At 40.7% G+C, this 24,199-nt stretch overlaps 1 protein-coding gene across 1 annotated transcript in view; it reads right to left on the bottom strand.

Annotated features, from left to right (window-relative positions):
* Positions 1 to 3,441: 3,441 nt before the first annotated feature.
* Positions 3,442 to 24,199, bottom strand: part of prss59 (serine protease 59, putative) — a 43,925-nt gene continuing 23,167 nt past the window's right edge. Inside the window, exons 5-9 of the mRNA XM_021588343.3 lie at positions 11,558 to 11,672; positions 8,430 to 8,637; positions 4,383 to 4,473; positions 4,048 to 4,250; positions 3,442 to 3,832 (exon numbers count right to left, since the gene is read on the bottom strand). Of these exons, the coding sequence (XP_021444018.2) occupies positions 3,720 to 3,832; positions 4,048 to 4,250; positions 4,383 to 4,473; positions 8,430 to 8,637; positions 11,558 to 11,672 (730 nt within the window). The 3' untranslated portion in view covers positions 3,442 to 3,719. The remainder of the gene's footprint in view (positions 3,833 to 4,047; positions 4,251 to 4,382; positions 4,474 to 8,429; positions 8,638 to 11,557; positions 11,673 to 24,199) is intronic.

Below are 24,199 nucleotides of genomic sequence, written 5' to 3'. Positions count from 1 at the left end.
CTCGGGGATTCGATCTAGCAACCTTTCGGTTACTGGCCCAACTCTCGATGATTGCATTTCTCTAAAACAGGTTATAGGCTACATGTGCACCACCAACTCAGAACAGTAGGTGAAATTAAGAGGGGAAAATATACCAAATTATTAGGGTGAGGCACGTGGGCTACTAACAGCTTACTACACAACACTTAGTATTACTTTCTTAGCTACAGTATACATATCTCCCTGCCATATTACATAATTTATGCTGCGGCATACAATACATTTTCGCCCTCACCTTGTTGTGCTGTGCTCACTTGAACAGGAAGGTGGCGCAGTGGTCCTTCGTGGGCAAATTTTGTCATCAAACTTTATCATCAAAGTCTGACATTCTCTTGATTTATGGTGATTTGAAGACAACTGGGAACTCTGAAAAAAACAATGTTGAATCATGATGACGTCAGTGATCTTCAGGTCGTGGCTCTTGAAAGAGGCCCGAGTTCCAGATGTACAGTTCCGAGTTGGAGGACCACTCAAAACGCATTTTCCCAGTCGGAGCTCGTTTTTCCCCAGTTCCCAGTTGTCTGAAACTCACTAAAGTCAGATTTCGCAGTTCCAAGTTAACAGTTGTTTTGAGCTTGGCACAAATCATGCTTCATTGACAGCATGGCCAATGTTGAATGTTTATCATTTTAACCTTGGAAAAGAGACCCTTAATCCCAGACTTGGGACCACACAGCCACTCCACTGAATAGCAGGCTAGTGATTGCTTTGCAATGCTTGCAGTTAGCCACTGATTCCTTCCAAACCACTCATTGTTGAATTTGCGATTTCCAACTTGTTGTGTAGTTCATGTCCAATGGCCAATGAGCACAGATATGTTTTATCTATAATTTATCTTCATATGACAAGGATTAATAAGTATATGCCAGTAGATTGTCAACTTGATTCATGATGATGACTGCTAGCTAAGATTTTAAAAGTATGATGTTGTCATGATCAGTCCAATCAAAGCTACTGTAGTGATTTTATCTGCGGCCAATGACATTGAGCCTTCTTGGATGGGCACTTCTAATGTAACTCTATGGCAGCGTGTATGTGGATATGTAAGCATGTCCAACTCTTAAGGCTGCTAAAACTAGAAGCAGAGCAGATCCTGCCTGCAGACTGCAGTCATTTACACAAATAACATGTGCTCTATTGTAGGCTATATCTACAGGAGATATTGGAGCCATCTCTGCCCTTCCCCGTAATAGACCCTTACTCTATATCTAGAGGAGATATTGGAGCCCTTGCTATCCTTCCCTTTAATAGACCGCGCAGACAGAGCCTTTGCTCCTCTGCCCAGGTTGGAACCTATAACCGTTGCGTACATTTCACATAACATTTCTGAGTGCACCATTTCTGAAAAGTCTGCGCACGCACACAAATATTGTATAAACTTGGCGAAAACAATACATTTCTCGTTATAAATAAGACCTGTCATAAAACTGCGCGTGTGAACGAGCATTAAACCCCTGCCTGGAAAACACCCTCCGTATACCTTTTATGGCGCCAATAACGCTCTTTATTTGCAGTATAATTTTAAAACGATTTGAATTAGGCCAAGGCAGTTTCTTAAAGAGCAATGGCTATTTTGATCCCATTTCTGTAGAGGTGTGCGCAGAATGTTTTGATATTTTGTAGTGACTCTTTCAAACTAAACAAGCATGCTACCAACAGTATATAGCGAGTACCTGTCCATGCATTCAGAAAGATTGATTGTATATTCGAAACAATTTAAAAGTAGGATAAACGCAGCCCACACTATGCAAAAGACTGAATTGTTGTTCAATATTTAGTTCAATCGATTATTCGGTTTCTATGTCCTGCCTTGGTATAGGCTCTGAGATTAAATAGACAATTATGTCCCACTCTTATCGCACAGCAATACTGTGTATTCTACCCATACGTTCAAATATTTTACATAAACTACCACTGTGTTGGGAGGATGTTTTAATCTTTAGCAGTAATTTATGATGTATCTGGAAAAGGATTTGTGTCAGTTTCTACATGATTAAACAATGGCACATTGTTGACCTGTCAGCAGGACGTTTGAATTCAACAATATTTTGCATCAACTTTTCCCCTAACCTAAATATGATGGACTGCCCATGAATTCTGAAACATTGTAAAGAAAATACAATTACAACCACTGGGAAATGTGGAAACATTGATTTAACCAGAATGCCCCAAGTAGGAATAGGGTAGCCTAGTTACAGTAACATACATAGGCCTACTTCAATGTCACATATAAACTGTACACCTGTTAATTACATTTGACTGTATATTATAAACTGTGCTGCCTATGGCATTGCAAAACTTGATGTCACACCCTGGCCTTAGTTATCTTTGTTTTCTTTATTATTTTGGTTAGGTCAGGGTGTGACATGGGGGATTTATGTGCTTTGTCTTGTCTAGGGGTTTTTGTATGTTTATGGGGCTGGCACCTGTCTAGGTAAATTGTATGTCTATGGTTGCCTAGATTGGTTCTCAATTAGAGGCAGCTGTCTATCGTTGTCTCTGATTGGGAACCATATTTAGGCAGCCATATTATTTTTTTGGGTGGTTGTTTCCTGTCTTTGTGTTTACTGCCCCAGATAGGGCTGTTTCGGTTTTGCCACGTTTATTGTTTTGTAGTTTGTTCATGTTAAGTGTCTCTTATTAAAAGAACCATGAACTTCAACCACGTTGCGTTTTGGTCCGCCTCTCCTTCGCAGGAAGAAAGCCGTTACACTTGAAATATATATTTAGCCTTTTTATTTAGACTACTAGGTTTAAATAAACAAGAGATGTGCATGGTCATTAGTTGTATGGCTACTTCGGGAATATGAACCCATCACAGCCTGCAATGGTCATGGAAATAAAATAGGAAAAGGATTGCAGTGTAATTATTTTAGATTGTAAAAATAAAACTTGTACATATCCACATTTTGTACATATGCAGTTTATGAGGCCCCAGATGTTTCAGAGTTCATACCCCACCCCAGGGGACTGAGGGAGTAGTGTCCCTGCTGGGATATAGAAAGGGGATTGTGAAAAGAGACACTGTGGCGAGAGATTGGAGAGAGAGAGAGAATACAGCTGTGTTAGGATCATGTCCTAGAGAGGGATTTTGCAATATTACTGAATCTCAAGCTCTTAAAGGACAAAATCTCCCCATATATTCTTGACCAGGGCAAATATGAACTGACAGATATACTGTAACACAGCCCCTCTGCTGTGGAGTGAATGTATTTCCAGAATGTTGTTTGTGTTTGACATGTCATCTTCTGGCATTTTTGTAGGACATAATCATGGTTCTCCTACTGTCATAGTGCAAATAGTGAGAGCATCATTTATGCATTTTCCTGCCGATATTTCACAAGAGTAGACAGTCAGACATTGTGAAGTGCACAGACTGTCTGGAAAACAACTATTCAGTAATATTGGGAAATACACTTTATTTTGAAAGAATTTACTGGAAGAGGATAGCGTAACTCAAATCTGATTAATCTCTTAAAAGTTGTATTTGTCATGTACAAGGAAACAACATTACATTGATATAATCAATAGTCCTTACATCCTTACAGCACAGTCACTATTGTACAACTGTGGTCATTTCCTTTCTCCAAACAAACATAAATCCTTATCCTTCAGCCTGATTGGCAACCATGGCTTTCTATCACTTCTCATTCAGCCTGATTGGCCACTGTGGCTGTCTCTCACTTCTCCTTCAGCCACTTCTGCAGGAGCTGGAAGACGTGTTCCCGAGCCAGGGTCAGCTGGGGGAGATCCTCAGCTCTGGCAGGGTACATGTTGGCACAGTGGGCTGTTCCTGGATCAGAGTGAGACATTTTATATATATATATATATATATATATATATATATATATGAGAGAGAGATGGCTGTTATACAGTGACATGACACAGCTGCTCTCTTGATCTCGTCCTGTACAAAGCATTTGTCAGATGCTGAAAGGACCTGAATGTAGTCACAAGACACCATAGACATCAGTTGAAGGATCGAACGGACCAACGTTGAGCCCTCACCCTTTATGAAGATGGCAGGGAGGTCATCTGAGATGCTAGAGGTGATGCCCAGGGCATGCCAGGGGTCGATGGAACCGTTGGGGAAAACAATTCTCGTGGCACGGATGTTGTAGCTGCCGTAGTTCTCATTGGTCTGGTCTATTCCAGCATAGAGTGTCTTGGCGCTGATGTTGAAAATGTCCTGACACTGTTCCACATGGTACCTGTCAGAGAGGGAAGGGATGGAAAGAGAAAGGAGAGGCGCCCATTGATCCAGTTATCCACAGAGAGACATTCCTTCACTAGTACACACACACCTGGAGGAGAATACTTGTCAGCATTAAATAAGTACTCACTGGAGGCCAAAGCCACCGAAGGGCTGGTTAGGAGAATCAGTGGTCTGGAAGTAACCAAACTCAGTGCAGGTCTGGTATGTCCACTGTCTCCCTGGATACACAGAGATACATACATTGGGGCAAAAAAGTATTTAGTCGGCCACCAATTGTGCAAGTTCTCCCACTTAAAAAGATGAGAGGCCTGTAATTTTCATCATAGGTACACTTCAACTATGACAGACAAAATTAGAAAAAAAAATCTGAAAATCACATTGTAGGATTTTTAATGAATTTATTTGCAAATTATGGTGGAAAATAAGTATTTGGTCACCTACAAACAAGCAAGATTTCTGGCTCTCACAGACCTGTAACTTGTTCTTTAAGAGACTCATCTGTCCTCCACTCGTTACCTGTATTAATGGCACCTGTTTGAACTTGTTATCAGTATAAAAGACACCTGTCCACAACCTCAAACAGTCACACTCCAAACTCAACTATGGCCAAGACCAAAGAGCTGTCAAAGGACACCAGAAACAAAATTGTAGACCTGCAGCAGGCTGGGAAGACTGAATCTGCAATAGGTAAGCAGCTTGGTTTGAAGAAATCAACTGTGGGAGCAATTATTAGGACCACTGATAATCTCCCTCGATCTGGGTCTCCACGCAAGATCTCACCCCGTGGGGTCAAAATGATCACAAGAACGGTGAGCAAAAATCTCAGAACCACACGGGGGGACCTAGTGAATGACCTGCAGAGAGCTGGGACCAAAGTAACAAAGCCTACCATCAGCAAGGGCATTAAAGATGAAACGTGGCTGGGTCTTTCAGCATGACAATGATCCCAAACACACCGCCCGGGTAACGAAGGAGTGGCTTCGTAAGAAGCATTTCAAGGTCCTGGAGTGGCCTAGCCAGTCTCCAGATCTCAACCCCATAGAAAATCTTTGGAGGGAGTTGAAAGTCTGTGTTGCCCAGCAACAGCCCCAAAATATCACTGCTCTAGAAGAGATCTGCATGGAGGAATGGGCCAAAATACCAGCAACAGTGTGTGAAAACCTTGTGAAGACTTACAGAAAACGTTTGACCTCTGTCATTGCCAACAAAGGGTATGTAACAAAGTATTGAGATAAACTTTTGTTATTGACCAAATGCTTATTTTCCACCATAATTTGCAAATAAATTCAATAAAAATCCTACAATGTGATTTTCTGGATTTTTTCTCTCGTTTTGTCTGTCATAGTTGAAGTGTACCTATGATGAAAATTACAGGCCTCTCTCATCTTTCTAAGTGGGAGAATTTGCACAATTGGTGGCTGACTAAATACTTTTTTGCCCCACTGTACATACATACACTGCCTATGGAAAGTATTCAGACCCCTTTACTTTTTCCACATTTTGTTAGGTTACAGACTTATTCTCAAATTGATCAAATTGTTATTTTTCCTCATCAATTTACACACACACACACACACACACACACACACACACACACACAGTTTAGACACTTACTAATTTATTTGTAAATATTTAAACATGTAAATATTACATTTACACAAGTATTCAGATCCTTACTCAGTACTTTGTTGAAGCACCTTTGGCAGCAATTACAGCTTCAAGTCTTCTTGGGTATGACGCTACAAGCTTGACACACCTGTATTTGGGGAGTTTCTCCCATTCTTCTCTGCTGATCCTCTCAATCTCTGTGAGGTTGGATGGGGAGCGTTACTGCACAGCTATTTTCAGGTCTCTCCAGAGATGTTCGATCGGGTTCAAGTCCGGGCTCTGGCTGGGAAATTCAGAGACTTGTCCTGAAGCCACTCCTGTGTGGTCTTGGCTGTGTGCTTAGGGTCGTTGTCCAGTTGGAAGGAGAACCGTCGCCCCCGTCTGAGGTCCTGAGCAGGTTTTCATCAAGGATCTCTCTGTACTTTTCTTCTTTCATCTTTGCCTCGATCCAGACTAGTCTCCCAGTCCCTGCCGGTGGAAAACATCCCCACAGCACCAGTCCCTGCCACCACCATGCTTCATGGTAGGGACGGTGCCAGGTTTCCTCCAGATGTGACACTTAGCGTTCAGGCCAAAGAGTTAAATATTGGTTCCATTAGACCAGAGAATCTTGTTTCTCATGGTCTGAGAGTCTTAGGTGTCTTTTGGCAAACTCCAATTGGGCTGTCATGTGTCTTTTATTGAGGAGTGGCTTCCGTCTGGCCACTCTACCATAAAGGCCTGATTGGTGCTGCAGAGATGGTTGTCCTTCTGGAAGGTTCTCCCACCTCCACAGAGGAACTCTAGAGCTCTGTTAGAGTGACAATCGGGTTCTTGGTTACCACCCTGACCAAGGCCCTTGTCCCCTGATTGCTCAGTTTGTCCGGGTGGCCAGCTCTAGGAAGAGTCTTGGTGGTTCCTAACTTCTTCCATTTAAGAATGATGGAGGCCACTGTGTTATTGGGGACCTTCAATGCTACAGAAATGTTTTGGTACCCTTCTTCAGATCTGTGCCTCGACACAATCCTGTCTCGGGGCTCTATGGACAATTCATTCGACCTCATGGCTTGGTTTTTGCTCTGACATGCACTGTCAACTGTGGGACCTTATATAGACAGGTGTGTGCCATTCCAAATCATGTCCAATCAATTTAATTTACCACAGGTGGACTCCAATCAAGTTGTAGAAACATGTCAAGGATGGTCAATGGAAACAGGATGCACCTGAGCTCAATTTCGAGTCTCATAGCAAAGGGTCTGAATACTTGTAAATAAGATATTTACGTTTTTTATTGAAAAACTTTCTAAAAACCTGTTTTCGCTTTGTCATTATGGGGTATTGTGTGTACATTTCTGAGGACATTTTTTTATTTAATCAATTTTAGAATAGGCTGTAACGTAACAAAATGTGGAAAAAGTCAAGGGGTCTGAATATTTTCAGAAGGCACTGTACATATAGTAGGGTCCAATCAACACTGTCAGTTACAGTATACTTAGTTATGTAATAATCATTTGTATGTACGTCTCTGGTGACTTCATCTTGTCTGATTCACTAGAGCAAATATGTGTCTCACTAGAACAAATGTTAACTTTCAACTTCATTGCTTAAATTACATAGTAATACAACAAGACTTGAATGACAGGTTAAGTTGTCAAAAATAATTTGAGGGAAAAACTATTTACTGTTCAAATGCACTGTTTTGTGCCTTTGAGCAAAGACAAACAAAGGAAAGAGTGAGGGAGCAAAGTTACCAGGAAGAGAGGGAGAGAGAAGGGAAAAGTGGGTGGTTTACAGAAGCTCCGGGCGGCTCTTTAAAAGCCCACTTCCTGTCCTAGTGATCCCCACTAAACCAATAAGCCCTCCCAGCCAAGGAAACTATCCCTGGGAACCACGGCCACAGCCAAAGGCCAGAGCACAACATGGAAACTGGTTGAACATTATTACTAACCGAACACAACCTATGACAGGGCTCTAACCAACGTTCTAGATCAGAGGATATAGAGAGACAACACTATCCACAGTAAAACTAAAAGGAACATATGTAAAATGCCTGTCTTAGCAATTGCACTCACGCACACGTAGACAAACAAACACACACATGTTCGCACACATCCCCACCGTCAAGCAGTATAACAAGGAGGGATCTTTCTTTAATGCTGAATAACACTATTAAAAGTGTGTAAAACACACTTTACACGCTGCAGAGGCAACAGGAGCCAAACCTGCTCTAGCTCCAGCCCATCACTTGTACTCTTCATTTTCTTCACAAAACATATAGCATGAGATAGTCCTTTGAAATGGTGTGTACGGTGATCACCATTCAAATTTAGCAAAGCAAATAATTGTGAAAATAGCAATGTAAATAAAAGCATTATGGACAAGGATACCCTGGACCAGTATTGAGTGACGGTCTCAGGGTCTCAGTGTTAACTGCTGATAAAGCAGGTTTAGCTTCTTCTGTCCCTTGGCATTGTACAGAGTTGGGTTTTTTGAGGACATTGACATACATCCCCAGAGAGATGCTCTACCCCTTCACCACTCCAATCCCTCTCCCACTATGGGATCCTTTGCCCCTCTACCCCCTCACCTCCCCCACCGTGGGGTCCGCTATAGGATGTGTTCCTGAGGTCCTGAAGGTTAGCGTTGTAGGTGAGGTCTTTAACACAGGGCTTAAGAAGGTGAGTAATGGTTCTGAGGCGAACAAAAGCAGCGAAGCGGTAGTAGGGGTCTCCCAGAGAGGCATCGGACATCACACCACACACAGTCTTAATGGTGCAGTTCGTGTCCAACACATGCTGCAATGACACAACATCATGGTTACTCACTATAACTGTGGGTGGAAGTCTGTAGATTCTCATTGACTACCGCTGTCTATCTACAGTACCAGTTAAAAGTTTGGACACACCTACTCATTCCAGTTTTTTAAAATGTGTTACTATTTTCTACAATGTAGAACAATAGTGAAGACATCAAAGGCTGTCATCAAGGCAAAGGGTTTAACACTTTTTTGGTTACTACATGATTCCATATGTGTTATTTCATAGTTTTGATGTCTTCAATATTATTCTACATTGTAGAAAATAGTACAAATTAAAGAAAAACCCTTGAATGAGTAGGTGTGTCCAAACTTTTGACTGGTACTGTACTTCACTGGTATCATACAGAGCTACACATTTCTACTAAGTATGCTAAGCAGCTAAGGTACACATGAGATCTTTAGTTAGTTACATATTTACTACAACTGGGTTCGACACAGAGCTGAAAAATTAACACCACCTGTGACCATCACAGGAAGACATGTCTATGTTTGGATCTCTGCTATATTAAGTTAATACATGGAAAAAGAATAACCTTATAAACATTTCATAAGTTTCATAAGATTACATAATTTCCTTCCTATTTTATGAGCCACACATTGCTCAACCATGCAGGGGTATTAGATTATCGGGTTAGATTACACCCCCCCTATCTGCTTTACTCCCTATACAAATTCCTCAATGGTACCTGAACCCCCAGCCCCTATCCATCCCTCTGGGCGCTGGAGCCAACCAATCACTTTATTAGTGTGTTGTTCTGTGGAGTTCATACAAAACCACTCCTTTTAAAGCAGCTCTCTGCTCTGAGGCCAGGAAACTGGAGCCTGTCTGAATCCAAAGGCTCTTTTGTGCCCTTTTTCCACATTATTGGTAATTGGACTCACATCTCCACCGGCAACAAGCCACAGAGAGAATCGCCATGGTGACCACAAAAGACCCCTGGGAAAATGGTCAGATCTCTAAGCTCAGACCCCCCTCTCTGGCCTCCCTTCCTGAGGTAAAGACAGACACTACTTGGTTATGAGAGGGGTCACGGTTTCGGATAGGGGTGCATTAAAGCCCAGAGAACCGCCAGTAGAGCCTCTTTTCTGGGCCACAACCCTGGGCCTCTCGCTTTGGAAGAATTGCAGTTTTATTTCCTCCCTTGGGTTTCAGCTTTGAGCTACCTGTCCCTTCTTCCTCAACCCCATTTCCAGTGGTGTAAAGTACGAAAGTTAAATGACTTGAAAGTACTCCTTAAATAGTTTTTTTAATGTATCTGTACTTTACTATTTATATTTTGACTACTTTAACTTTACTACATTCCTAAAGAATTTTTTTTTTTTTTTTTACCTTTATTTTACTAGGCGAGTTAGTTAAGAACAAATGTTTATTTTTAATGACGGCCTAGGAACAGTGTGTTAACTGCCTTGTTCAGGGGCAGAATTACAGACTTTTACCTTGTCAGCTCGGGGATTTGATCTTGCAACCTTTCGGTTACTAGGGTAACCGATGTGAAAATGGCTAGCTAGTTAGCGGTGGTGTGCGCTAATAGTGTTTCAATCGGTGACGTCACTCGCTCTGAGACCTTGAAGTAGTTGTTCCCCTTGCTCTTCAAGGGCCGTGTCTTTTGTGGCGCGATGGGTAACGATGCTTTGCGAGTGGCTGTTGTTGATGTGTACAGAGGGTCCCTGGTTCGAGCCCAGGTAGGGGCGAGGAGAGGGACGGAAGCTATACACTAGTCCAATGCTCTAACCACTAGGCTACCTGCCGCCCCGATGTATTTTCAGTGCTGGAAAAAGTACTCAATTGTCATACTTAGAAAATAACTTAAGTTAAAGTGAAAATCACCCAGTAAAATACTACTTGAGTCTAAAAGTATTTGGTTTTAAATATACTTAAGTATCAAAGGTAAAACTGTAAATTATTTCAAATCCTTTATATTAAGCAAACCAGACGGCACCATTTTCTTGTGTTTTCAATTTATGGATCGCCAGAGGAACACTCCAACACTCAGACAAAACTTACAAATGAAACATTTGTGTTTGTGAGTCCGCCAGATCATAGGCAGTGGGACTGACCAATGATGTTCTCTCGATAAGTGAGTGAATTGGACAATTTTTCTGTCCTGCTCAGTATGAAAAATGTAACGAGTACTTTTGGGTGTCAGGGAAAATGTATAAAATATGTTTTTTTAAGTAAAAAGTACATTATTTTCTTTAGGAATGTAGTGAAGTAAAAGTAGTCAAAAATGTAAATAGTAAATTAAAGTACAGATACCCCCAGAAAACTACTTAAGTAGTACTTTAAAGTATTTTTTACTTAAGTACTTTACACCACTGTGTACTTTTTACTCCATACATTTTCGCTGACACCCAAAAGTTCCATTTTGAATGAATAGCAGGACAGGAAAATGGTCTAATTCATACACTTATCAAGAGAACATCCCTGGTCATTCCTGCTGCCTCTGATCAGGTGGACTCACTAAACACATGCTTCATTTTTAAATGATATCTTAGTGTTGGAGCGCGCCCCTGGCTATCGATACATTTAAAACACAAGAAAACAAGGCTGTCTGGTTTGATTAATATAAGAAATATTAAATTATTTATACTTTAACTTTTGATACTTAAGTATATTTTAGCAATTACATTTACTTTTAATACTTCAGTATATTTAAAAGTAAATACTTTTAGACTTTTACTCAATTAGTATTTTACTGGGTGACTTTCACTTTTACTTGAGTCATTATCTATTAATGCATCTTTACTTTTACTAAAGTATGACAATTGGGTACTTTTTCCACCACTGCCCATTTGAGCCCCAAACTACCCTAATCCTGACTCAAAATGGTTCCTCTCCTAGGTCAACCAGGTTCCTTATACCCTGAAATGACATACTGTCCACAAACGTCTCTTACCTCAAATTCTCTATTGTCATTGTTGTATTGGACTGTGTTCATAATGTTGTCTGCCAGGGCATCTAGGATGTATGCCCGGTCCTTCTCTGACTGGATCTGCAGTTTTGAACATAAACTGAGAGACAGAGAATGAAAGAGTGAGAGTGAGCGAGAGAGAGAGTGAGCTGTGTTATAGAGACCGAGGGCCACTGCTGATGACAGTATAGAGTATACACCTTCATGGAACTAGTCCTCTGTATAAGTAAGCCTGGCACGCAAACAACCTCATCTTATACACTAGGTCACTATTGTTTTGTTTTAGAGTCCATTTGACACTCACATTAGCTCACTCCTTTCTATCTAGTCATTTTTGTACAAGCGGAAAGGATCCCCAAGGTACTCCTGACGCTTACAGTATATACATCAGTGGAGGCTCCTCAGAGAAGGAAGTGGAAGACCATCCTCCTCAGTGAATTTTTTTTATTTCACCTTTATTTAACCAGGTAGGCTAGTTGAGAACAAGTTCTCATTTGCAACGGTGACCTGGCCAAGATAAAGCAAAGCAGTTCGACACATTCAACAACACAGAGTTACACATGGAATAAACAAACATACAATAATACAGTAGAAAAGTTTATATACAGCATGATCAATTTACAAAAATAGTTTTAAAAATGTATCCTTTTTAGATAAAACTATACTAAATATATTCATGTCACCAAATAACTGATTCAAATACACTGTTTGCAATGAAGGTAACTTCAGTAACTTCAACAGCACTGTCTGGGCTAGCACCATGGTGTAGCCGGAGGACAGCTAGCTACATTGACTTTAATACAAAACCTAGGAGGCGGGTAGGCCTCACCCCCTTCTATAGACATACATGGTAATTATGACCACTTCCGGAAGAAGTCCTCCAACCAATAAAAGCTTTTGCAGTATGAACTGACATTTTGTCCAAACAATCATAGATGTAGGATCAGAGAACAAACCTAGATTGTTGTATTGGGATTGTGCCACAGAGCATTATGGAGGTTCTATGTGTTGAGAAGTTTGGTAACATTGTTGGATAGAGATTAAGAGTGAAGAGTTATAGTTGAGCATTTTTGGGACATTATTCAATTTAAATTAGTTATTTTTTAATTAAAGGAGATGGAGGTACAGTGCCTTGCGAAAGTATTCGGCCCCCTTGAACTTTGCAACCTTTTGCCACATTTCAGGCTTCAAACATAAAGATATAAAACTGTATTTTTTTGTGAAGAATCAACAACAAGTGGGACACAATCATGAAGTGGAACGACATTTATTGGATATTTCAAACTTTTTTAACAAATCAAAAACTGAAAAATTGGGCGTGCAAAATTATTCAGCCCCTTTACTTTCAGTGCAGCAAACTCTCTCCAGAAGTTCAGTGAGGATCTCTGAATGATCCAATGTTGACCTAAATGACTAATGATGATAAATACAATCCACCTGTGTGTAATCAAGTCTCCGTATAAATGCACCTGCACTGTGATAGTCTCAGAGGTCCGTTAAAGGTGCAGAGAGCATCATGAAGAACAAGGAACACACCAGGCAGGTCCGAGATACTGTTGTGAAGAAGTTTAAAGCCGGATTTGGATACAAAAATATTTCCCAAGCTTTAAACATCCCAAGGAGCACTGTGCAAGCGATAATATTGAAATGGAAGGAGTATCAGACCATTGCAAATCTACCAAGACCTAGCCGTCCCTCTAAACTTTCAGCACATACAAGGAGAAGACTGATCAGAGATGCAGCCAAGAGGCCCATGATCACTCTGGATGAACTGCAGAGATCTACAGCTGAGGTGGGAGACTCTGTCCATAGGACAACAATCAGTCGTATATTGCACAAATCTGGCCTTTATGGAAGAGTGGCAAGAAGAAAGCCATTTCTTAAAGATATCCATAAAAAGTGTCGGTTAAAGTTTGCCACAAGCCACCTGGGAGACACACCAAACATGTGGAAAAAGGTGCTCTGGTCAGATGAAACCAAAATTGAACTTTTTGGCAACAATGCGTAAAATGGCGTAAAAGCAACACAGCTGAACACACCATCCCCACTGTCAAACATGGTGGTGGCAGCATCATGGTTTGGGCCTGCTTTTCTTCAGCAGGGACAGGGAAGATGGTTAAAATTGATGGGAAGATGGATGGAGCCAAATACAGGACAATTCTGGAAGAAAACCTGATGGAGTCTGCAAAAGACCTGAGACTGGGACGGAGATTTGTCTTCCAACAAGACAATGATCCAAAACATAAAGCAAAATCTACAATGGAATGGTTCAAAAATAAACATATCCAGGTGTTAGAATGGCCAAGTCAAAGTCCAGACCTGAATCCAATCGAGAATCTGTGGAAAGAACTGAAAACTGCTGTTTACAAATGCTCTCCATCCAACCTCACTGAGCTCGAGCTGTTTTGCAAGGAGGAATGGGAAAAAATTTCAGTCTCTCGATGTGCAAAACTGATAGAGACATACCCCAAGCGACTTACAGCTGTAATCGCAGCAAAAGGTGGCGCTACAAAGTATTAACTTAAGGGGGCTGAATAATTTTGCACGCCCAATTTTTCAGTTTTTGATTTGTTAAAAAAGTTTGAAATATCCAATAAATGTCGTTCCACTTCATGATTGTGTCCCACTTGTTGTTGATTCTTCACAAAAAAATACAGTTTTATATCTTTATGTTTGAAGCCTGAAATGTGGCAAAAGGTCGCAAAGTTCAAGGGGGCCGAATACTTTCGCAAGGCACTGTATATTATAAATTGCTTCATTGGGTTTAGAACGTTATTTTTGTGTCCAGTTAGTGCAATTTATTTACATTTGCCTTGCTAACTTCAGTAGCTAGCTAGCTAACGTTACCAGCATGAGTGTGCTGTTTTCTCAACCCGAATGGTAGAATGGCCAACGCTGCCGAAAATGTTGTGGACTTTTTGTTGAAAAACCCCTTTCACTCTCTGGGGTACACGGAAAAGGTGCAAATTAAAAGTGAGGGTCGACCTCTGCCTGAGATCATTTTCATGAAGAAGAATGAAAAGGTGAGGACATTCAATACAAACTGGTGTCAAATGTATAGCTGGTTAACAGGGAGCCTATCATCAAGCCACCTGTAATTGATGCTTCTTTACATGCTGAACATCTTCTCTGGGATGTCGAAAACAATTACAAATGATTTGATAGCTTCCGTCGCATCATTCAGTTAGATTTAGATTAGAGAGCTTGATGCAGCAAATGTTTTCATGTGCGCTCAAGTAGGCTTTGCACTTTCCTCTGGTATTTATTTAACAAAGATAAAAGTCACTCCGGGCAGACACAAGCAAAAACTCATGACATAAATGGTGCAGCAGCATAGGCTACACCGAAACATTAGAAATCTGACATGATGTATGGGATGAAAACTAGACTATTTTTCTGTCTGATCAACTGTAGGCTACTAATAAGAGCAGCTGCACACATCCTATGCGCCCTGTCCATCTGGTCAGGGTAAACTAATTGGTAACGTTATTTATTTTAAAGGTCGACCGAAAATTATTTTTCAACGCCGATACAGATTATTGAAGGACCAAAAAAAGTCGATACCGATTAATCGGACGATTTTTAAAATGTATTTGTAATAATGACAATTACAACAATACTGAATGAACACTTATTTTAACTTAATATAATACATCAATGAAATCAATTTAGCCTCAAATAAATAATGAAACATGTTCAATTTGGTTTAAGTTGAGTGTAGGGGGCAGTATTTTGATGTTTAGATGAAAAACGTACCCAAATTAAACTGCCTATTTCTCAGGCCCAGAACCTAGAATATGCATATAATTGTCAGATTAGGATAGAAAAAAAAAACTGTCAAAATATTGTCAGTGAGTGTAACAGAACTGATATTGCAGGCGAAAACCTGAAGAAAAACCAGCCCGGAAGTGTTTTTTCCTGAAAGCTCTGTTCCATTGCCTGCCTTCGCTCCATTTAAAGGGATATCAACCAGATTCATTTTCCTATGGCTTCCCCATGGTGTGAACAGTCTTCAGACATAGTTTCAGGCTTTTATTTTGAAAAATGAGCAAGAAAGATCACATCGCGTCAGTGGATGGCTGGGTGCCAGCAGCTTTTTGCATGCGTAACAGCTTGGAGCAGACATTTCTCTCTCTCTCCTATTGAAGAAGCTACAGTCCCGGTTGAAATATTATCGATTATGTATTGTAAAAACAACCTGAGGATTGATTAAAAAAAACGTTTGACATGTTTCTGCGAACTTTACGGATACTATTTGGAATTTTAGTCTTCGATGTCGTGACCGCTCGATCCTGTGGATTTCTGAACATAACACGCCAACCAAATGGAGGTATTTTGGATATAAAAATAATCTTTATGGAACAAAAGGAACATTTATTGTGTAACTGGGAGTCTCGTGAGTGCAAACATCTGAAGATCATCAAAGGTAAGTGATTTAATTTATTGCTTTTCTGACATTCGTGACCTGGCTGCTAGCTGTTTGTAATATTTTGTCTACGGAGAGAGATGTCCTTACATAAATGCTTGGTATGCTTTCGCCGAAAATCTTTATTGAAATCTGACACGCCAGGTGGATTAACAACAAGCTAAACTGTGTTTTGTACTTTTGTACTTGTGATTTCATGAAAATTAAATATTTTTTGTAATTTAATTTGAATTTGGAGCTCTGCAGTTCAACGGATGTTGACGAAAATGATCCCGCTAATGGGTGCGGGGATGGGTGCGTCAAGAAGTTAAATAATGCAAAAACAAAGTGTTGGAGAAGAAAGTAAAAGTGCAATATGTGCCATGTAAGAAAGCTAACGTTTAAGTTCCTTGCTCAGAACATGAGAACATATGAAAGCTGGTGGTTCCTTTTAACATGAGTCTTCAGTATTCCCAGGTAAGACGTTTTAGGTTGTAGTTATTATAGGAATTATAATTATAGGACTATTTCTCTCTATACCATGTGCAGGTCTACAATTTTATCCCTGACGTCCTTACACATCTCTTTTGGTCTTGGCCATTGTGGAGAGGTTGGAGTCTGTTTGATTGAGTGTGTGGACAGGTGTCTTTTATACAGGTAACGAGTTCAAACAGGTGCAGTTAATACAAGTAATGAGTGGAGAACAGGAGGGCTTCTTAAAGAAAACTAACAGGTCTGTGAGAGCCGGAATTCTTACTGGTTGGTAGGTGATCAAATACTTGTGTCATGCAATAAAATGCAAATTACTTACTTAAAAATCATACAATGTGATTTTCTGGATTTTTGTTTTAGATTCCATCTCTCACAGTTGAAGTGTACCTATGATAAAAATTACAGACCTCTCTCTACATGCTTTGTAAGTAGGAAAACCTGCAAAATTAGAAGTGTATCAAATACTTGTTCTCCCCACTGTACTTCTGTGTAGTAATGCCTTTTAAGAAAGGCATTTTTGTACATGGTTAGGTACACATTGGAGGAACGATACGCACCCCATCGTTTATATGCAACGCAGGACACTCTAGATAAACTAGTAATATCATCAACCATGTGTAGTTAACTAGTGATTATGATTGATTGATTGTTTTTTATAAGGTAAGTTTAATGCTAGCTAGCAACTTACCTTGGCTTACTGCATTCGCGTAACAGGCATTCTCCTCGTGGAGTGCAATGAGAGGCAGGTGGTTAGAGCGTTGGACTAGTTAACTGTAAGGTTGCAAGATTGATTCCCCCGAGCTGACAAGGTGAAAATCTGTAGTTTTGCCCCTGAACGAGGCAGTTAACCCATCGTTCCTAGGCCATCATTGAAAATAAGAATGTGTTCTTAACTGACTTGCCTAGTTAAATAAAGATTAAATAAAGGTGTAAAAAATATATATATATATATATATATATATAAAAAAATTAAAAATAGGCCAAATCCGTGTCCAAAAATACCGATTTCCCACTGTTATGAAAACTTGAAATCGGCCCTAATTAATCGGCCATTCCCATTAATCGGTCAACCTCTAATTTATTTATAGTCCATTTGTGTGTCAGGAGAAAATTTGAATATGATCAAATTTAGATTATATTCAAAATTGGGCTGGAATTCTCTGGAATTAATCAATCAACATAATAGTGATGGCAGATGCAAGTTTTATTTGTTATATTTTTTACAAAGCCTACAGTTGCATAGGCCTGTATGATGCAAACATGCATAAAGCAAGCTCAGCCCTGTGAGTTCTATTGTCTTCCAGTTGTTGTCTGGGTAGAGGAACCCCCCCCCCTTCAAATCTAGTCTAAATATAATTTATATGAACAAATATAAGGTAGATACAGTTGGAGAGTGTTTTCATCCCCCCCAGGGCCAGGAGTTTTTTTCAGTAATTTTTTAAAACCATGTGACTTGATTATGAAAAACTGGTCCCATCATAGCCCATATAAAACCTTTTACAACTGATTAATCACTGTCATACCCTATAGGGTCTAGAGTTTTCCTAGTTCGGTTAACATAAGGAAAAACTCCAGGCCCCTGGGGGTAAAAATAGCCCCAAGGCTCTGGGACCTATGGTGCCACCAGTCTGCTTGCAGTTGTCAGTTATCATCAGGTAAGTGGATGATCAGGGCTTTATTCAAGAAGCTTGGGCTACTTTGATGTGTCAAGTGGTCAAGATGCGCAGTCTGTGTGACTTTTTTGAGATGTCTAAGTTTAAGTTCATAGAGAAACTCGTTGTCCAAACCTACGATGGCACAGCTGTAATGGAATGTATCTGCTATTTGTATTTACAGCCAAGTCCCCTCATGTTCCTTGATTAAGAGGTGACGACTACTCCACTCCACTACCATTGTCAACTTTCTCCTGACATGAACTGAAGCCACGACTTCTCATGTGCCCACTCATCCACTGGCACATTGAGTGTTTCCCTTCCAAGCACTGTGAGTACCCCTATCAATTTCCTCACATTACTGTATGTAGAGTCAATCACATACACAATCACATTATTACTCTTTGCTTAGACTAAATCATTCTTAGCTCTTTTACCTAGCTTTGTAGTGTGTTGTGTTATTGTTTTTGTCTTCCCAGTCAAATCCTGTACTGCACCGGTCAAGTCTCTGAACATCTCAACTCATGCCTCATACCCTCATTCAATCACTGCTATGATCCCTTTCCAACACTGTAAGTAGCCCTGTCATTCCCATTCCCCATAATATTGTACTATACATGTCGTTATTAAATGTTTTAGGTTAAAATAATTCGTATTTGATGATTTTTGAAATGCACTTTCTGGTCTCTGTGCGTTCCGCGCCTATACTGTGAGTCTCCCATCCACCTCAAGTGTAAGAAGAGTCCAAATTTGGTGGTACCAAATGCACTCCATTGATATAAGTGATATGTTGCTACAGACTGACAGAAGGAAATACTTGACCCAACCCGTCAGCTAGGTTTAAGATAACAGGTTAAGACAACGTAATAATTCCATACAGAAGCGTTCGAAAATAAATTCATTGGACTCTGCTCCGGAGTGAAAATGACGGCGTGAATGGAAGCAGTACAGAAGTTCGCCATCAAAGTGTAAAATGAACACAATCGTATTGAATTTCAGCTAACTGCTCAGTAAACACATAGCATACACTGTTTTACTGTCATTTTAATAATGTAAACGTTTTTCTAATTCTCTAAAGCCAATGTATTATTTGATTTTCCGAACACTGGTTAACTTTTCAATGCTGATCCTGTAGAATCAGCCACCGCGCTGGTGCAATGAGTGTGTTTATTTTTGAACTTTCCGCATGGATTTATTATGTTGTTTTAGCCTGTATTTTTTCGACCTAGCCTGTCAGCTTAATAAAACCAGGATATTACACGGATCCCTCACACCCATAACCAGGGGATAATGAAGTCGTTCGTCATGGTGACAGTGATTGGGTTGAAGGGGGCTGCCTAGGGGTTAGTGTGGCGTAGGGCTGGCACAATTACCGTGTAACCGACGTTTATGGATGAAGACCAGCATGAAAATAAAATAACCGCCATAACATTTTTATAAAAAATATGAACAGCTGAATGAACACGGGACAGCTGGGCATTAGTGTGGTTAAGTCCGTTTCTGCTGTAACATGGACTCTTAACAATGTGATTCAACTTTGTTTCTCCTTTCTGAAACAAGCAAGGCGTTGCAGCAAATGAGTATTCGGTTGCATAGGTAACACCCCCCTCTCTGCAGCAGAAGCACATATATACCCCTCGTTATCTACTCCGATTTCAGAGCACTCACGCCTGAGTGTGCAGAGCGCAGAATAACTGATGAATTTGTGAACGCTCAACACTGGTTGTATATGGCCGGTGCCAGTAAACGTCAGCAAAAAAGTGTAATTCAATTGTTGCCACCATCACAGTTAGTCACAAACGCTCTGGATAACATGAAAACAGCCTAACCAGCTCTGCTAGGGCGAGTAAAAAGGTGTTCTCTCATTTGTGCCTGGAAGTAGCCAAGCCAGTTAGCTTGGGTGCTTGACTGACGTTGTGAGGTAAGAGCGCTCGGATCAACCCTACTCCTCAATCAGAGCGTCCAGTGAGTGCTCTGAACATTCAGAGAGCGAAACGCTCTGAATTTACAAACGGACAATCTGACTGGCTCTGAATTTACAAACGGACAATCTGACAACGCTCTGAATTTACAAACGGGCAATCTGACAGCGCTCTGAATTTACAAACGGACAATCTGACAGCGCTCTGAATTTACAAACTGACCATCTGACAGCGCTCTGAATTTACAAACGGACAATCTGACAGCGCTCTGAATTTACAAACGGACAATCTGACAACGCTCTGAATTTACAAACGGATAATCTGACAGCGCTCTGAATTTACAAACGGACAATCTGACTGGCTCTGAATTTACAAACGGACAATCTGACAGCGCTCTGAATTTACAAACGGACAATCTGACAGCGCTCTGAATTTACAAACGAACAATCTGACAGCGCTCTGAATTTACAAACGGACAATCTGACTGCGTTCTGAATTTACAAAAGGACAATCTGACTGCGCTCTGAATTTACAAACGGACAATCTGACTGACTCTGAATTTACAAACGGACAATCTGACAGCGCTCTGAATTTACAAACAGACAATCTGACAGCGCTCTGAATTTACAAACGGACAATCTGACAACGCTCTGAATTTACAAACGGGCAATCTGACAGCGCTCTGAATTTACAAACGGACCATCTGACTGGCTCTGAATTTACAAACGGACAATCTGACTGGCTCTGAATTTACAAACGGACAATCTGACTGGCTCTGAATTTACAAACGGACAATCTGACAGCGCTCTGAATTTACAAACGGACAATCTGACAGCGCTCTGAATTTACAAACGGACAATCTGACAGCGCTCTGAATTTACAAACGGACAATCTGACTGGCTCTGAATTTACAAACGGACAATCTGACAGCGCTCTGAATTTACAAACGGACAATCTGACAGCGCTCTGAATTTACAAACGGACAATCTGACAGCGCTCTGAATTTACAAACGGACAATCTGACAGCGCTCTGAATTTACAAACGGACAATCTGACTGGCTCTGAATTTACAAACGGACAATCTGACAGTGCTCTGAATTTACAAACGGACAATCTAACTGGCTCTGAATTTACAAACGGACAATCTAACTGGCTCTGAATTTACAAACGGACAATCTGACAACGCTCTGAATTTACAAACGGACAATCTAACTGGCTCTGAATTTACAAACGGACAATCTAACTGGCTCTAAATTTACAAACGGACAATCTAACTGGCTCTGAATTTACAAACGGACAATCTGACAATGCTCTGAATTTACAAACGGACAATCTGACAACGCTCTGAATTTACAAACGGACAATCTGACAGCGCTCTGAATTTACAAACGGACAATCTGACAGCGCTCTGAATTTACAAACGGACAATCTGACAGCGCTCTGAATTTACAAACGGACAATCTGACAGCGCTCTGAATTTACAAACGGACAATCTGACAGCGCTCTGAATTTACAAACGGACAATCTAACTGCGCTCTGAATTTACAAACGGACAATCTGACTGCGCTCTGAATTTACAAACGGACAATCTGACAGCGCTCTGAATTTACAAACGGACAATCTGACTGGCTCTGAATTTACAAACGGACATTCTAACTGCGCTCTGAATTTACAAACGGACAATCTAACTGCGCTCTGAATTTACAAACGGACAATCTGACAGCGCTCTGATTTTACAAACGGACAATCTGACAGCGCTCTGAATTTACAAACGGACAATCTGACAGCGCTCTGAATTTACAAACGGACAATCTGACTGGCTCTGAATTTACAAACGGACAATCTGACTGTCTCTGAATTTACAAACGGACAATCTGACAGCGCTCTGAATTTACAAACGGACAATCTGACTGGCTCTGAATTTACAAACGGACAATCTGACTGGCTCTGAATTTACAAACGGACAATCTGACTGGCTTTGAATTTACAAACGGACAATCTGACAGCGCTCTGAATTTACAAACGGACAATCTGACAGCGCTCTGAATTTACAAACGGACAATCTGACAGCGCTCTGAATTTACAAACGGACAATCTGACAGCGCTCTGAATTTACAAACGGACAATCTGACTGGCTCTGAATTTACAAACGGACAATCTGACTGGCTCTGAATTTACAAACGGACAATCTGACAGCGTTCTGAATTTACAAACGGACAATCTGACAGCGCTCTGAATTTACAAACGGACCATCTGACAGCGCTCTGAATTTACAAACGGACAATCTGACAGCGCTCTGAATTTACAAACGGACAATCTGACAGCGCTCTGAATTTACAAACGGACCATCTGACAGCGCTCTGAATTTACAAACGGACAATCTGACAGCGCTCTGAATTTACAAACGGACAATCTGACTGGCTCTGAATTTACAAACGGACAATCTGACTGGCTCTGAATTTACAAACGGACAATCTGACAGTGCTCTGAATTTACAAACGGACAATCTAACTGGCTCTGAATTTACAAACGGACAATCTAACTGGCTCTGAATTTACAAACGGACAATCTGACAACGCTCTGAATTTACAAACGGACAATCTAACTGGCTCTGAATTTACAAACGGACAATCTAACTGGCTCTGAATTTACAAACGGACAATCTAACTGGCTCTGAATTTACAAACGGACAATCTGACAATGCTCTGAATTTACAAACGGACAATCTGACAACGCTCTGAATTTACAAACGGACAATCTGACAGCGCTCTGAATTTACAAACGGACAATCTGACAGCGCTCTGAATTTACAAACGGACAATCTGACAGCGCTCTGAATTTACAAACGGACAATCTGACAGCGCTCTGAATTTACAAACGGACAATCTGACAGCGCTCTGAATTTACAAACGGACAATCTAACTGCGCTCTGAATTTACAAACGGACAATCTGACTGCGCTCTGAATTTACAAACGGACAATCTGACAGCGCTCTGAATTTACAAACGGACAATCTGACTGGCTCTGAATTTACAAACGGACATTCTAACTGCGCTCTGAATTTACAAACGGACAATCTAACTGCGCTCTGAATTTACAAACGGACAATCTGACTGGCTCTGAATTTACAAACGGACAATCTAACTGCGCTCTGAATTTACAAACGGACAATCTGACAGCGCTCTGAATTTACAAACGGACAATCTGACAGCGCTCTGAATTTACAAACGGACAATCTGACAGCGCTCTGAATTTACAAACGGACAATCTGACAGCGCTCTGAATTTACAAACGGACAATCTGACAGCGCTCTGAATTTACAAACGGACAATCTAACTGCGCTCTGAATTTACAAACGGACAATCTGACTGCGCTCTGAATTTACAAACGGACAATCTGACAGCGCTCTGAATTTACAAACGGACAATCTGACTGGCTCTGAATTTACAAACGGACATTCTAACTGCGCTCTGAATTTACAAACGGACAATCTAACTGCGCTCTGAATTTACAAACGGACAATCTGACTGGCTCTGAATTTACAAACGGACAATCTAACTGCGCTCTGAATTTACAAACGGACAATCTGACAGCGCTCTGAATTTACAAACGGACAATCTGACAGCGCTCTGAATTTACAAACGGACAATCTGACAGCGCTCTGAATTTACAAACGGACAATCTGACTGGCTCTGAATTTACAAACGGACAATCTGACTGGCTCTGAATTTACAAACGGACAATCTGACTGGCTCTGAATTTACAAACGGACAATCTGACAGCGCTCTGAATTTACAAACGGACAATCTGACTGGCTCTGAATTTACAAACGGACAATCTGACTGGCTCTGAATTTACAAACGGACAATCTGACTGGCTTTGAATTTACAAACGGACAATCTGACAGCGCTCTGAATTTACAAACGGACAATCTGACAGCGCTCTGAATTTACAAACGGACAATCTGACTGGCTCTGAATTTACAAACGGACAATCTGACAGCGCTCTGAATTTACAAACGGACAATCTGACAGCGCTCTGAATTTACAAACAGACAATCTCACTGGCTCTGAATTTACAAACGGACAATCTGACAGCATTCTGAATTTACAAACGGACAATCTGACAGCGCTCTGAATTTACAAACGGACCATCT

This window comes from Oncorhynchus mykiss, chromosome 27, assembly GCF_057628025.1.
Source record: "Oncorhynchus mykiss isolate SJ-2025 chromosome 27, ASM5762802v1, whole genome shotgun sequence".
NCBI classification, from domain to species: Eukaryota; Metazoa; Chordata; class Actinopteri; order Salmoniformes; family Salmonidae; genus Oncorhynchus; species Oncorhynchus mykiss.
This window is presented reverse-complemented; position numbering and strand designations above follow the sequence as displayed.